Source organism: Eptesicus fuscus, chromosome 5 (assembly GCF_027574615.1).
Source record: "Eptesicus fuscus isolate TK198812 chromosome 5, DD_ASM_mEF_20220401, whole genome shotgun sequence".
In the NCBI taxonomy this organism is placed as follows: domain Eukaryota; kingdom Metazoa; phylum Chordata; class Mammalia; order Chiroptera; family Vespertilionidae; genus Eptesicus; species Eptesicus fuscus.
Genome location: NC_072477.1, coordinates 95,123,978 through 95,139,524, shown reverse-complemented (window position 1 = coordinate 95,139,524; position 15,547 = coordinate 95,123,978). Strand labels below are relative to the sequence as shown.

General features: G+C 44.1%; 1 protein-coding gene across 1 annotated transcript in view; it reads right to left on the bottom strand.

Moving 5' to 3' along the window:
- MPP7 (MAGUK p55 scaffold protein 7) overlaps nt 1–15,547 on the bottom strand; it is a 345,710-nt gene that overhangs the window by 99,370 nt on the left and 230,793 nt on the right. The window contains exon 8 of the mRNA XM_054716587.1: nt 11,309–11,440. Coding sequence (XP_054572562.1) covers nt 11,309–11,440 — 132 coding nt within the window. The remainder of the gene's footprint in view (nt 1–11,308; nt 11,441–15,547) is intronic.

Genomic DNA, 15,547 nt, shown 5'->3' with positions numbered 1-15,547 from the left:
AGTGCTTCCAGGCACTGGGCATTCCTGTTTCTTCCCTGCCTCCCAGCCACTGACCCTCACTGTCTCCTACCCCAGAAGCACTCTGTCCACTCCAACTTTCTGTCTTTATAACCTAATGCATGGTGGGAATAGTTGCTTCTCCAAGGATTTTATTTGATAAGAACCCAGTGAAGTCGCTTAGCAACTGAGCTGCTCAGACTTCATCAGGGACAACAAATGACACACCTTACTTGGCTTTGATAGCAAAGCAATCTTATTCTTTTATTTTTTTAAATAAATTTTTATTGATTTCACAGAGGAAGGGAGAGGGAGAGAGAGAGAAACATCAATGATGAGAGAGAATCATTGATCAGCTGTCTCCTGTATGCGCCCTACTGGGGATCGAGCCCGAAACCCAGGCATGTGCCCTTGGCCAGAATCAAACCTGGGACCCTTCAGTCCTCAGGCTGAAGCTCTAGCCACTGAGCCAAACCAGCTAGGGCAAGCAATCCTATTCTTAAAGACTTGAGTTTTGTCATAAACAAGTGGATTTGAATCATATCAAACCAATATACATTTTTAATGAAATGTCTCTTCATTTCTACTAATGCAATTCTACCTTAAAGCTTATGTTGTATAATCTATACTAATAAAAGGGTAATATGCTAATTAGACCAGACATTTTCCAGACATCCATCCAGACGTCCTTCCGCACAAAGCCACAGTGGTGGGGGCTGAGGCAGAGGCGGTTAGGGGAGACCAGGCCGGCAGGGGAGGGCAGTTAGGGGCAATCAGGCCATCAGGGGAGGGCAGTTAGGGGCAACCAGGCTGGCAGGGGAGGGTAGTTAGGGGTGATCAGGCAGGCAGGCAGAGGCAGTTAGGGGCAATCAGGCAGGCAGGGGAGCAGTTAGGGGTGATCAGGCCAGCAGGCAGAGGTGGTAAGGGGCTATCAGGCAGGCAGGCAGAGGCGGTTAGGGGCAATCAGACAGGCAGGCAGGTGAGCAGCTAGGAGCCAGCAGTCCCGGATTGCAAGAGGGATGTCCGACTGCCGGTTTAGGCCTGAGGGGTCCCAGACTGGAGAGGGTGCAGGCCGGGCTGAGGGACACCCCCCACCCCATGCACAAATTTCATGCACCAGGCCTCTAGTAGTCAATAATATTCTAATAACTATGTACAGTGTCAGATGGGTGCAAGATTTAGTGGGATGATCAATTAGTAAGTTATGTAGTGTCTAATCACTGGGGTGTACACCTGAAACTAACATAATAATGTTTGTTAACTAATTGAAAAATAAAAATTATTTAAAAATGAAAAAAAAAAAAAAAGAATGAAGGATAACAAGGGCTAAAGGGAGGCTGTTACTGTAATCCAAAGGAAAGAGGAGGGGAGCTTCGATCTGATTGGCAGGAGCAAAAATAATGAAAGGTAGACTGGATATATTATTGGTAGAGCCAAAAGGATTTCCCAATGGATTAGAAATGGGAAGTGAAAGAGGGGGAGAGGTATCAAAGATAGACTCTATGGTTTTTGGCTGAGCAACTGGAAAGATGGGATTGTCATCAACTGAGAGAGGGAACCCTATGGATGGAACACATTTGTAGACAAAGACCATTTTACTTTGGAACATGTGAAGACTGAGATGTCTACTAGACATCTAAATGGAGATCAAGTAGGCAGGTGGACATACAAATTTAAAGATCAGAATAAACGTCTGGAAGAGAAATAGCCCTGGGAGTCACTAGCATACAGATGTTGTATGAATCACTTCCAGAATGTGTAAATAAAAAAGAGCACTCTAGTATTTAAGGGTTTCCTTGTTATAGATATGTACCCTAAAATAGAATACATTTGCTATCGGCTGATTCTCCCCTTCCTTGGATGGTAAACTATGAACCTGAGGAATAATCTCCTACTTTCTACATGACACTAGTTAGCACTTGACTTATCTTCTTTACGATCTCTTTACTTCTGAAGATATTTGTTTCCATTTTGCTTTCCAAACTGCTATATCATAATTCTTTGATGTATTCTTAGTGCAAGATGCATAAAAATAAAGCTCATTGTATATAATACTGTACAAAACTTAAAAGTCCTAAGGCATATTTGCAAATGCAAAATGAATTAAATTGAATCTAATGCTTTAAAACTTATGTATTTTCTTATATAGTTATTTTTAATTTATTTGGTGTGATTTTGACAAAACATGAGTATAGAGAACTTTAGGTTAGATTGAGAATAACTTCTGGTTAGATATTTGTTGCTATTACTATAAAATGGTTTATAAAAGAGGAATGCAAAGAGGACAAGGCTATCATGATCTCCTTGAATAAAAATGCCATCTCCTGTAACACTGCCAATATTGTAAGACCTTTTTAAGCTGGTAGCACAGTTGATTTAAAGTTAATCCTTTGAAGTAGGTGTTTTCAAAGTATGGTCTACCAAATATTTGCATCAAAAACCTCTGAGACACCTTATAAAATCTAGATTCCCAGGCCTTGCCCAAAACCTACTAATGTAGACCAAAAGTCTGCATTTTTAAGTAAGCACCTCAGGTAATTCTTGTAATAGCAGAGTTTGAGAACCACTATTCTAAAAGAACCAAGAAGACAACCCAGGCAAGAAACACTGAAAATTTAGGATGAAATCCACCTACCAACTAATAAAATTTCATTTTCTTAAGCTTGTCTAAAAATTAATCTCTGGATACAACAAACATAAACTCCTCCAAACTCACAAGGGAGTGAGGATAGCTCTGCCCCTTACATCGGGATTGTTGTTTTTCTCCCCTTCTCTCAATTCTTTTATCCATCCCTCCCCTAGAATTAGCACCATTTTCCCTTTCCATTGCCAAATGCCTACATGATCTTATTCACTGCCCCTTCTAGAAAATCAGGCTGTGCTTAAATAGCTGTCATCTAGCCTCTACCTTATTATTCGATGGACCATTTATCTAACACATAATGCACAAGAACATATAAAGCATTTCAAATACATTATATCTCAGTTGATATTTCAAACGCTCTCAAAGAGGTATACTTTCTGATAAGGAATGTGAGACAGTTGTGAAACAACTCACTGCTATAAGGATATATGGCAAATAAGTGACACCCTGTAACACTCAGGTCACCTAATGCAAGCTTGATATTCATTTTACCACATTACACCTGGGTCGAATAAACAAAATTACATTCTAAACATGGATAATCTAACACTTGTCTGCTAAATCATATGGCCTTTTTTATTCAGATTTTTTAAAATTTAATAAATCTTTATTGTTCAGATTATTACAACTGTTCCTCTTTTTTCCCCCATAGCTCCCCTCCATAAGGTTCCCACCCCACTCTCTGCCCTTACCGCCCCCCCTCCCCGCACTGTCCTCATCCATAGGTGTATGATTTTTGTCCAGTATCTTCCTGCACCACCCACACCCCTTTCCCCCTGAGAATTGTCAGTCCACTCCCTTTCTATGCCCCTGATTCTATTATATTCACCAGTTTATTCTGTTCATCAGATTTATTTAAATATATATTATTGATGTCAGAGAGGAAGGGAGAGGGAGAGAGAGATAGAAATATCCATGATGAGAGAGAATCATGGATCGGCTGCCTTCTGCACGCCCCACATTGGGGATCGAGCTTGCAACCCAGGCATGTGCCCTTGACCGTAATCGAACCCGGGACCTTTCAGTCCACAGGCTGACGCTCTATCCACTGAGCCAAACCAGCCAGGGCCAGATTTTTTTATTCACTTGATTTTTAGATTCACTTCTTTTTTTCTTTTTTTTTAATTTCTTTATTGATTAAGGTGTCACATATTTGTCCTCATCCCCCCATTCCCATCCCCCACCCCTCCCCACGGATGCCCCCACCACCCTGTTGTCCTTAACCATTGGTTAGGCTCATATGCATGCACACAAGTCCCTTGGTTGATCTCTCCCCCCTACCCTCACCCTCTCCTACCCTCCCTCTGAGGCCCGACAGTCCGATCGATGCCTCCTTGTTTCTGGTTCTATTCTTGTTCATCAGTCTATGTTGTTCATCATTTCCCCTAGATGAGTGAGATCATGTGTTACTAGAAATATACTTATAGAACCGAATGTGAGACGAGCAATAGTAGTTATGCTGACAGGCAAATGAATCAGTCTGTAGTAAGTTTCTTTCTGGACCAACAGTTCTTTTGAGACCCAATTGCAATGTCCACCAGTTCCTTATGTGTACATGCCGGCACTGAGTTTTCAGCTCTGGATGGTGGACAAATGGTGGTAATGCAGGTCCGGACCCAGGGGCATGGCCTCACCCGGACCCAGTGGCGCGCGGCCTCACCCGGACCCGGGACCCAGCCTCACCCGGATCCAGGGGCACACGGCCTCACCTGGACCCGGGATCCAGCTACACCCGGACCCAGGGGCACATGGCCTCACCCGGACCCAGGGGCGCGGCCCCACCTGGACCCGGGACCCAGCCCCACCCGGATCCAGGGGCGCACAGCCCCACCTGGACCTGGGATCCAGCCACACCCCAACACAGGGGCGCATGGCCTCACCCAGACCCAGGGGTGCGGCCCCACCCAGACCCGGGACCCAGCGGGGCTTCGTCTTCTTGATCCCAATTCCTATCGGACAATTCCCTCTCAGCAATTCCTTCGGCCATTTTCTCAAAGCTCCAGGGCGGCTGCCGCGGAACTCGCTGGGTGGCAGGCTCAGTGAAGCTCCAGTGTTCCCGGTGCGCGGCAGCAGGCTGGTACGAGGTCACTGCGGCGGCACTCGGGTCTGCAGCGGCGACCAGTCGCCGGGCGAGTGCACCTGGATCCGGGACCCAGCGGGGCCTCGTCTTCCCGATCCCAACTCCCATCGGTCAATTCCTTCACAGCAATTCCTCCGGCCATTGCTCTGGATGGTGTCTGCTCTGTTTTCCTGTTGTAGTCTCAAAATTGTTGTGGTAGGCAACAATCAGGCGTCTGCCCTATGCCGCCATCTTGGTCCTCCAGAAGATTCTTAAGTAACCTTATAAATGTGGTTCTGAACACTGTGTCATCCATTAGTTTACTTTCCTTCATCCCTTCTATTCGTGACCTGCTTCGGTGTCTTCACCATTTGGCTGCCTCCCTATCGCTCAGTTTCCCCAATCTCCCTAGGTGGTCACTCTTGATACCCCCCTTTGTGGGCTGAGTGCAAAGTCTTGGTGTTGTTAAGTCTTGATTGCTGTTGGTACACTGGGAGGATTTGACCTCCAGGCCAATTGGCTGTGAGGATCAGCTGTGTCTATGCCGGGAGATAGCCTTATTCAACTAGACTTGCAAAATTGTAAAAGCCTCTGTGCTCAGCTTGGATGGGGCGAAGTTTCAGGGTGGAGCCTACAGCCTTGGCTTCCTGTCAGCCACGCCCTATGAGGTTCCTGTGTCTCAGTGTCCCTCTGTACTCCCTGCAAACACCTCTGAGAGAAAAGCGCCCTGGAGTTTCGCCCGCTGCCAAACAGTCTAGTCTCTCTCCCAATGAATCTGGACTCCCAGATTCTCGCCCGGAACTGGGTTTCAGTGTAGTAGGCACTGGGGCTCAGCGCAGTCTGGCACTTTTGTCTCCTTCCCACCAGGGCAATTCAGCGGCACAGTCAACAGACCATCCTCTGCGCACATTCCCGCGTGCGCCTCCGGTGCTCTGCCTTTCGCCGCTTCTCTGCATTTCCGCCTTACAGCCCAGATTCCCCCAGTATAAGCCTGGCTTCTCAGGGTCTTTCCTGGAACTGGGGTTCAGTGCAGTCAGAACTGGGGTTCAGCACGGTCCGGAGCATTTGTCTCCTTCCCGCCAGGGCAATTCAGCAGCACAGGCAACAGTCCCTCCTCTGCACACATTCCCGTGCACGCCTCTGGAGCTCTGCCTTTCGCTGCTCCTCTGTGCCTCCACCCCACAGCCCAGATTCCCCCAGCATGAGCCTGGCTTCCCAGGGTTTTGCCCAGAACTGGGGTTCAGTGCAGTCGGAGCTGGGGTTCAGCGCAATCTGGAGCCTTTATCTCCTTCCTGCTAGAGAACGCCGGCCAGGCCGTCAGCCGCCCCTTCCTCTCCGGCTCCATCTTCCCCGCACGTGCGCGCGCCCGTGTCTCCGCCCATGTCTCCATACCTCGCGGCTCCTCTGATTTTCCTTGTGGTTTTCTCTTTTCTTCTAGCTGTGGGCATCTCAGTCAGCCAGCCTTCCTGTGGCCCTGGACTATGTCCGCCCCGACCCCCAGTTGTATTTTTGAAACTGCTGTGCCAGGCTATAGGCCAGGTGCTCAACCCACGCCGCCATCCTGGCTTCTCTAGATTCACTTGTTGATAGATATGTATTTGTTGTTCATAATCTTTATCTTTACCTTTTTCTTCTTCTTTCTCTTCTTAAAGAGGTTTGGAGGTTCTCTGTTGAGAAATCAGCTGACAGTCGTATGGGTGCTCCCTTGTAGGTAACTGTTTTTCTCTTGCTGCTTTTAATATTCTCTCTTTGTCTTTTGCTCTTGGCATTTTAATTATGATGTGTCTTGGTGTGGTCCTCTTTGGATTCCTTTTGTTTGGGGTTCTCTGAACTTCCTGGACTTGTAAGTCTATTTCTTTCACCAGGTGGGGGAAGTTTTCCGTCATTATTTCTTCAAATAGGTTTTCAGTATCTTGCTCTCTTCTTCTTCTGGCACTCCCATAATTCTGATGTTGGTACGCTTGAAGTTGTCCCAGAGTCTTCTTACACTATCTTCATATTTTTGGATTCTTTTTTCATTTTGCTTTTCCAGTTGAGTGTTTTTTGCTTCTTTGTATTTCAAATCTTTGACTTGATTTTTGCGATCCTCTAGTCTGCTATTGGATCTCTGTATAATATTTTTTATTTCAGTCAGTGTATGCTTAATTTCTAGTTGGTCCTTTTTCATATCCTTGAGGGTCTCACTAAATTTATTGGCCTTTTCTAGAAAATTCTTGAAAAACCTTATAACCGTGGTCTTTAACTCTATATCCAGTCATTTGCTTTCCTCCATTTCTTTCATTTGTGATCTGTTTCTTTGTCTCCGCATTTTGGCTGCTTCCCTGAGTTAATAGAGTGGCTTTGTGTGCTAGATATCCTATAGGGCCCAGTGGCTCAGCCTCCCCAGTTACCTGAGGTGGACACTCTTGGTACAGCCCTTTGTGGGCTGTGTGCACAGTCTTGTTGTAGTTAAGCCTTGATTGTTGTTGGTATCATTGGGAGGAATTAACCTCCAGGCCAATTGGCTGTGAGGATCAGCTGTGTCTACACTGGGAGAACTTCTGTGCTGGAGACATCCTTATGAGACAAGACTTGCAAAAGCCTCTGTGCTCAGCTTGGATGGGGCGGAGTCTCAGGGCGGAGCGGACAGCATTGGTTTCCCGTCAGCCCTGCCCTAATAGGCCCCTGGGTCTCAGTGTCCCTTGGTAATCGCTGCAAGCACCTCTGAGAGAAAGTCGCCCTCGAGTTCCGCCCGCTGCCAGACAGTCCAGTTTCTCCCCGAATGAGTCTGGGTCCCCAGAGTCTCACCCGGAACTGGAGTTCAGTGCAGTTGGGAGCTTTTGTCTCTCTCCCTCTTGAGAAAGCCAGCTGCATACTCAGTTGCCTGCCCTCTCGGCATGCGTGCCTCAGTACCTCTGCCTTCCGCTGTTCCTCTGAGTCTCGGTGTGCTTTTTTCTTTCCTGACAGTCCAGTTTCACCCTGTATGAGTCTGGGTACCCAGAGTCTCGCCCAGAACTGGAGTTCAGCGCAGTCGGGAGCTCTTGTTTCCCTCCCACTTGAGAAAGCCAGCCACGTACTCAGTTGCCAGTCCTTTCGGGGCACGCATCTCAGTACCTCTGCCTCCTGCAGCTCCTCTGAGTCTCAGTGTGCATTTCTCTTTCCTTCTAGTTGTAGAATTTCCACTCAGCCAGCCTTCCTGTGGTTCTGGATGATGTCCGTTTTGTCTTTTAGTTGTAGTTTTGAAATTTTTGTGCGAGGCAGCAGTTTAGGTGTTTACCTATGCCACCATCTTGGTTTCTCTCCATATGGCCTTTTCTCTTGAATCATTTGCCAAAATATCCTGGCCATACACTTGAAAGAATTGTATTTAACTTTGGCTTCTCTCTCCTTGCCCATTTTTGGGGAAGCAGAGAGGAAAATGCTATTAAGTACATTACAAACTTGCCAAATCCTATATAATAAAAGCCTAATATGCTAAGTGTACAGTTGTCCGGTGGTCCATTCAACCAATGAAAGCATAATATGCTAATGATATGCTAAGGCTGCTCAACCACTCGCTATGATGTGCAGTGACCACCAGGGGGCAGACGCTCTGACTGGTAGGTTAGCTTGCTGCTGGGGTCCTGCCGATCGGGACTGAGTGTGACAGGCTGGACAAGCCCTGGAGCCCTTCCGCGGTCCCTCCCCAGCCCTGATCATGCACTGGTGGGGTCCCTCGGCCTGGCCTGTGCCCTCTCACAATCCAGGACCCCTCAAGGGATGTCAGAGAGCAGGTTTCAGTCCAATCCCACAGGCCAGGCCAAGGGAGCCCACTGGTGCACAAATTCATGCACCGGGCCTCTACTTATACCATAATATACTACTAAGAAACTGAATTATTTTGAGAGATGCTTATAATATCCCCCAAATACACAAATATTACAAACCTGGAAAACATTCTGATGCTAAAGATAAATATTCAGTTTTTAAATAAATTATCAATTCAACACTATTTTTAGAAAAATGTCCCTGGTTCCCTTTCCTAAATATCTAACCTTCTGCTAACACCTGCATAGCCCATAGGCTCAGTATAATCATAAGGGAATTTGTCATTTATATTCTCATGCATTTTTTTTTATTCTTGCTAATTGAATGTATAACACTTCTAGTCACCTAAATAAAAACCTCCTATGCTACTGTTGACTTCCTCTCTCCTCTTGCCCTCTGCATCCACACGTCCTATTAAATCTATACCCTGTATTATATAATCTATAATGGAAGAGGGTATTAGATGAATAATCACCACCTCAAAGTTAGGTCAAATTATTTCAGTTGTTACATGCTTATTAGCTAAATAAATGTTTAGTAACAAACTATGATAACACAGCTTTAGATTATTTTACATATGTCATTCAACTTTTTAAAATTTAAACTAACTCATAGTAGCTCCAGTTAAACCTTTTGTGAAATCTTGATGCAGTACATGCCAAATTTCTTTGATAAACATTTTGAAGATCTTATTTTATCAGAAGGCATGGGACTTAAATGTTGCTGATGACTGTTTAAATGTTAGCTCACCAAAACTACTGCCCCTGGGGAAATTATGACAAATCAAAGAAATTATTAATTACTGAACTTCTCAAGATGGTCTTTCAATGATCTCCCTAAAGGGTTGAATTGATCAAAATAAAAAGGTATTTCATTTAACAGATGCACAGAACCCACTAAAAATTAGTAACTTTATGGTGCTAGGCCCTGAGACAGCTCTTTCTACATTCAACATTAGTGTCACCTATTCTTACTAAGTATACCGCCTCAATAATAAAAATCACAAGCTTTTTAGGTTATCAGCATAGAGTTATAATCACAGATGAAAAGCAGGAAGGTACAACCTAAATTAAATAATCTTAACTAGGAATACAGGTAGTGCTAGGATATCCATGGATGAGATTCAGGGGCTCAATAAATCCCTTGATATAATATGCAAACGTATTTGTACATTTTTCTGAGTAGGAATGTCCAATGCATTTATCTACCCTTAAACAAAAAAATAAGAGAAAAAGAACCAAAAGGGAAAAGTGCAAAGACACAATATGGTATAGAACATAAAACTAGAGCCTGGTGGGGTGGCTCAATTGGTTGGAGTCTCATCCCGTACACCAAAATGTTTTGGGTTCGATTCCCCAACAGGGCACATAACTAAGTCACATATCAGATCCCTGGTCAGGGTGCCTATGAGAGGCAACCAATCGATGTTTCTCTCACATTGATTTTTCTCTCTTTCTTTTCCTTCCCCTCTCTCTAAAAATCAATTAAAACATATTCTCAGGTGAGTATTAAAAAAAAAAAAACAAGAAGAAAAAGCAAACTAATATTTAAAAACAGAGAGCCAAGTTTGGATCTTGGTTCTACCACTCATTAGCAGTCATACTTGGGTAAGTTGCTTCATTTCTCTGAATATTAGTTTCCTGGTTTGTAAAAAGAAAAACTATGATCCTCATACCAACTGTGAGAATTAAATATAATGTATGTAAAGTACTTAAAATAGTACTCAGCAACTATTATCTTATCAACTGCTATTTGCTTTAAGAAAACAGAAATATCTTAATTAGAATAAACATTTAAAATCAAGTGCTAGATAATAAAATTTATTTGTCTTTTGACTGTAGTTTTATAAATATATGGATACACTGCATATTTATTTTCTATCACTGCTATAACAAATGACCACAGATTTAATGGCTTAAACAACTCAAATTTATTACCTGACAATTTGGAGGGAGGAAGGACAAAATGGGTACGAAGGGGCTAAAATCAATGTGTCAGCAGGGCTACATTTCTTTGGCGGATGTAGGATAAAATCCAGTCGTTGCTTGTTCCATTTGCTAGAAGCTTCTAGCATTCTGTGGCTCAGTGCCACATCACTCCAACCTCTGCTTCCATCATCACATCTCCCTCTGTGACTCTGGCCTTCGTGCCTCCTTCTTTCACTTCAGTTAGAACACTTGTGACTAGATTGAGCCCACCAGATAAACCAGAATAATCTCCCCATTCGAACCCCTTTGTTAGCCCAGCCTGTGTGTCTTAGTGGTTGAGAGTTGGCTAATGAACCAGGAGGTCACAGTTCGATTCATGGTCAAGGCACATGCCAGGGTTGTGGGCTTGATACCTGGCAGGGGGCATGCGGGAGGCAGCTGATCAATGATTCTCTCTCAGTAGTGATGTTTCTATCCTTCTCTCCCTCACCCTTTCTCTCTGAAATCAACTTTTAAAAATATTAAAAAAATAAATAAATAAATAAACAAATAAATAAATAAATAAAATTAGCTTCCTAGAAAAACCATAAGCAATTATTCTTATGCACCATTTAATCTCAAATCATCTGTGACTGGTGCATATGCTTTCTTTTACAAATGTCAACAATTTACATTTTAAAATTATTGCTACTTATAACCAACAAAATGTCATTTCATTTGCCTTCATTTTTCTAAATAATATATATTCTTTAGACATAAATGTTCCATTTACTTGAAAGTTTTAGGACACAGAGGAACTGTATTTTAAAGAGAGGAATTTTTGGAACGTCGTCATCAGATTTGGCTTTATCATGATATCGACTCGTATCTGGGCACAGGTAGACCAAAACTTACCAGGGGTTCTCTATTTTTGACCAGACGGATGATTTTTACAGAGTCTTCCTCATCATCAATATCATCAGGCATAGGAGGCAATACTGGATCATACTTCTTCTGAGCCACAGTGTCATGCACAGAGAGCAAAGCCTATCAAAGTCAAAGGGTGATAAAAAACAATTAATCTGATTGGTATTTCTGAGTTCTTGGAAAAGAATATATGCACCCCTATGTTCATAGCAGCACAATTTACAATAGCTAAGATTTAGAAACAGCTCAAGTGCTCATCAGCAGATGAGTGGATTAAAAAAACATGGTACATCTACACAATGGAATACTATGCTGCTGTGAAAAATAAAGAACTCTTACCATTTGCAACATCATGGATGGGCCTAGAGAACATTATGCTAAGCAAAATAAGACAGTTGGAGAAAGATAAATATCACATGATCTCACTCATTTGTGCAATATAATGAACAACATAAACTGATAAAGAAAAATAGAGCCAGAGTCATAGAAGCATCAAACAGACCATCTAACCTAAGAGGGAAGGCATGGGAGGGCTGGGGTAAGAGATCAACCAGAGAACTTGTATGCATGCATAAAGCATAACCAATGGACACAGACAGTAGGGGGGTGAGTGCATATGCTGGGGGGGGGGGAGAGTGAGCTTAATCAAATACAAAACCCCAAACCCATAAAAGTATAAAGAAAATCTAATTGGTGTTATAATTTTGATATAACAATGGTAATGAGGCAACTACTTGAAAAGGAGCCTCTTAGAAAAAGGAAGTATGAAAAACAACAGAAGGCAGCTCCATTTAGCTACCACCCTATCCCGAATGACATTCATGTATGATAAGAATCAACACAAAATATATTCTAATCTGTATATTCTCTGGTTCATCCTTATAAGAACAGCAGTTGGGGATAGAGGTGGGGGGGATGTTACTTTTGAAAGGAGGGAGAAAATGAGTCTATAGATATATTGTCAAGGAAACAACATGAGCCTGAGACAAATATATACTATTTCTTTGCTACTATTAGCAGAAAACACAAAAGAACTGATCAATACAATTGATGAGCTTTTACTTTTTTGTTTTCTCACTTTTTAACTCTTAGTATAATAAATGACTAGTATGTGTATAAAAGAATAAAATGTAAGTATTTCTATTCATGATTTTTATGGTGGTAAAAACTCCACAAAACATTGTCATATTGTCCTTATAGACCAAAGATGAGGAAAACACTGGAACCCTGACATATCACTACTCACTATTTTAGGTGACTGGTCCTAGATTTTTAACTAACTTGTTCCCTAATCAGCAAATGCCATAATCCATAAATTTCTCCAGCAAGAACCCTAGAAATTAATGTTGAAATCTCTCATCTACACTTCCAATGTCCAATCATATCCTGTTAAATCTTCTTTCAAAATATAGGCTAACATTTGTTATCTTCTCCCTACACCAAAGGGTGGCGAACTATGCCACTTGCTTCTATAAATAAACCTGGCTGGAACACAGACATGCTCATTTATTTATGTTTTGTTCATGGCCATTGTCATGCTCCAATGTCAAAACTGAACAGAAACAACGGGTACTTTTTACATGAAAACTTGGCAGACCTGGCTAGATCACTGATATCATCAATTTTTACCTGGAGCATTTCAATAGTCTCTAAACGGTCCAACTGCATTCACCTTTGGCTCATTTTCAAATCCATGATTTACAGAGTAATTACCTTAAACCTTAGATCAAATCACATATGGGCCTGCTAATAACTTCTAAAAACCTACCCACTGATCTTGGGATGAAGATCAAGTATGTCCTAATCTCCAACCTTACCTTATACCACTTTCCTCATACAGCTTAAATAACTCTTTCTCATAGGGACTTAGCCAAAACATCTATATATATAAAAGCCTAAGTGATCGTTCAATGGGTAGCTATGACACACACTGACCACCAGGGGGAGGAGGCTCAACGCACAGGCATGGAAACAAGGAGCAGACTGATGAATCTCAGAGGGAAGTGGGGAGGGGGGAGGGCGGGAAGAGATTAACCAAAGATATTATATGCATACTAGAGGCTCAGTGCATGGATTCATGCACTGGTGAGGTCCCTTGGCCTGATGTGGGGACTGGGCTGAAAACGGCAGTACGACATCCCCTGAGGGGTTCCGGGTTGTGAGAGGGCACAGGCCAGGCAGAGGGACCCCACTGGTGCATGATTCCGTGCACCAGGCCTCTAGTCTATATATATATAAAAGCCTAAGTGACTATTATGACAGGTCGACTGAATGACCGGTCGCTAGGACGCACACTGACCACCAGGGGGCAGACGCTTGATGCAGGAGCTGCCCCCTGGTGGTCAGTGTGCTCCCACAGCCAACCTCCCGCGGCTGGCCAACCTCCTGTGGTATCCCTCCCACCCCCCACCTCAGCCAGCTGGCCCTGATCGGCCCCGATCCCCGGCAAGGCTGAGGGACCCTACTCGTGCATGAATTTGTGCACCGGGCCTCTAGTCCAATAAAAAAGCAGATTCCCCTCAGTAACTTGATCTCATAGCACCTTTTTCTTTGCCTTCCTACATGTTCATAATTCATAGCCATATATGCACTTTTATATGCATATGTTTAATATCTGCTACCTACTGAAATAGAAGCTCTAAGATGGCAAAGAAATGGTGTCTATTTTTAATTAAGCTCTTTTATTGTCTACTAGAGGCCCAGTGAACGAAATTCATGCACAGACGGGGTGTGTGTCCCTCAGCCCAGCCTGGACCCTTTCCAATCTGGGGGCATCGGGACTAAACCGGCAGTCGGACATCCCTCTCACAATCCAGGACTGCTGGCTCCCAACTGCTCGCCTGCCTGCCTGCTTGTCTGATTGCCCCTAACTGCTTCTGCCTGCCAGCCTGATCACCTCCTAACCGCTCCCTGTCGGCCTGATTGATGCCTAACTGCTCCCCTGCCATCCCAATCACCCCCAACTGCCCTCCCCTTCTGGCTTGATTGCCCCCAACTGCCCTCCCCTACAGGCCTGATCGCCTCCAACTGCCCTCCCCTGCCAGCCTGATCTCTCCCCCAACTGCCCTCCCCTGCCTGCCTGATCTCGCCCCTAACTGCCCTCCCCTGCAGGCCTGATCTCACCCCTAACTGCCCTCCCCTGAAGTCCTGGTCACCCTAACTGCCCTCTCCTGCAGGCCTGGTCACACCCAACTGCCCTCCCCTGCTGGCCTGATCTCACCCCCAACTGCCCTCCCCTGCCAACCTGATCTCGCACCCAACTGCCCTCCCCTGACAGCTTGATCTCGCCCCCAACTGCCCTCCTCTACAGGCCTGGTTGCCCCTAACTGCCCTGCCCTGCAGGCTTGGTTGCCCCAACTGCCCTCCCCTGCAGGCCTGATCTCGCCCCCGGCTGCCCTCCTCTGCCGGCCTGATGGCCCCCAACTGCCCTACCCTGCTGGCCATCTTGTGGTGACCATCTTATGGCAGTCATCTTGTGGCGGCCATCTTGTGATGACGTCATACGACGCCACCTAGGCTTTTATTATATAGGAAAATATATACACAAAAAAGTACACAATTCATAAGCACATAGCATGAATTTACAAAAATGAATATTTCCAGGCAAACATCCCCCAAACAGAAAATACAACATTAACTGAACCCCAGAAACCCCCACTTATGCTACTTCCTAATTATCCAGAAGGTGGTAGTTTTGCCTCTATATAAATACTGCATAAATAAAATGAATAGGCACAAATGCATATTCACTTTTCCCCTGATATTAAGTTGATGAGATTTATTTATACTGGTACTGGTAGCAGCAGTCTCTCATTTTTCATTGCTATGTAGCATTACAACATATGAATATTTCTATAGTTTCTTCATTATGCCCATTATTGAGGGACATTTAGGTTGTGAAGCTCTTGGCTACCATAAATAATGCTGCTGTAAATATTTCATGTCTTTTGATAAATATATACATACTTGTATGCATAATTTGTTTAAGTATATTTAAGAGTGGAATATCTGGCCCTAGCCGGTTTGCTCAGTGATTAGAGCATTGGCCTTCAGACTGAAGGGTCATAGGTTCAATTCTGTTCAAAGGCATGGACTTCAGTTGCAGGCTCAAACCCCAGCACATGTGGGAGGCAACCAATCAATGTGTCTCTCTAACATTGATATTTCTCTCTGTCTCTCTCCCTCCCTTCCATTCTCTCTAAAAGAATCAATGAAAAAAATATCCTG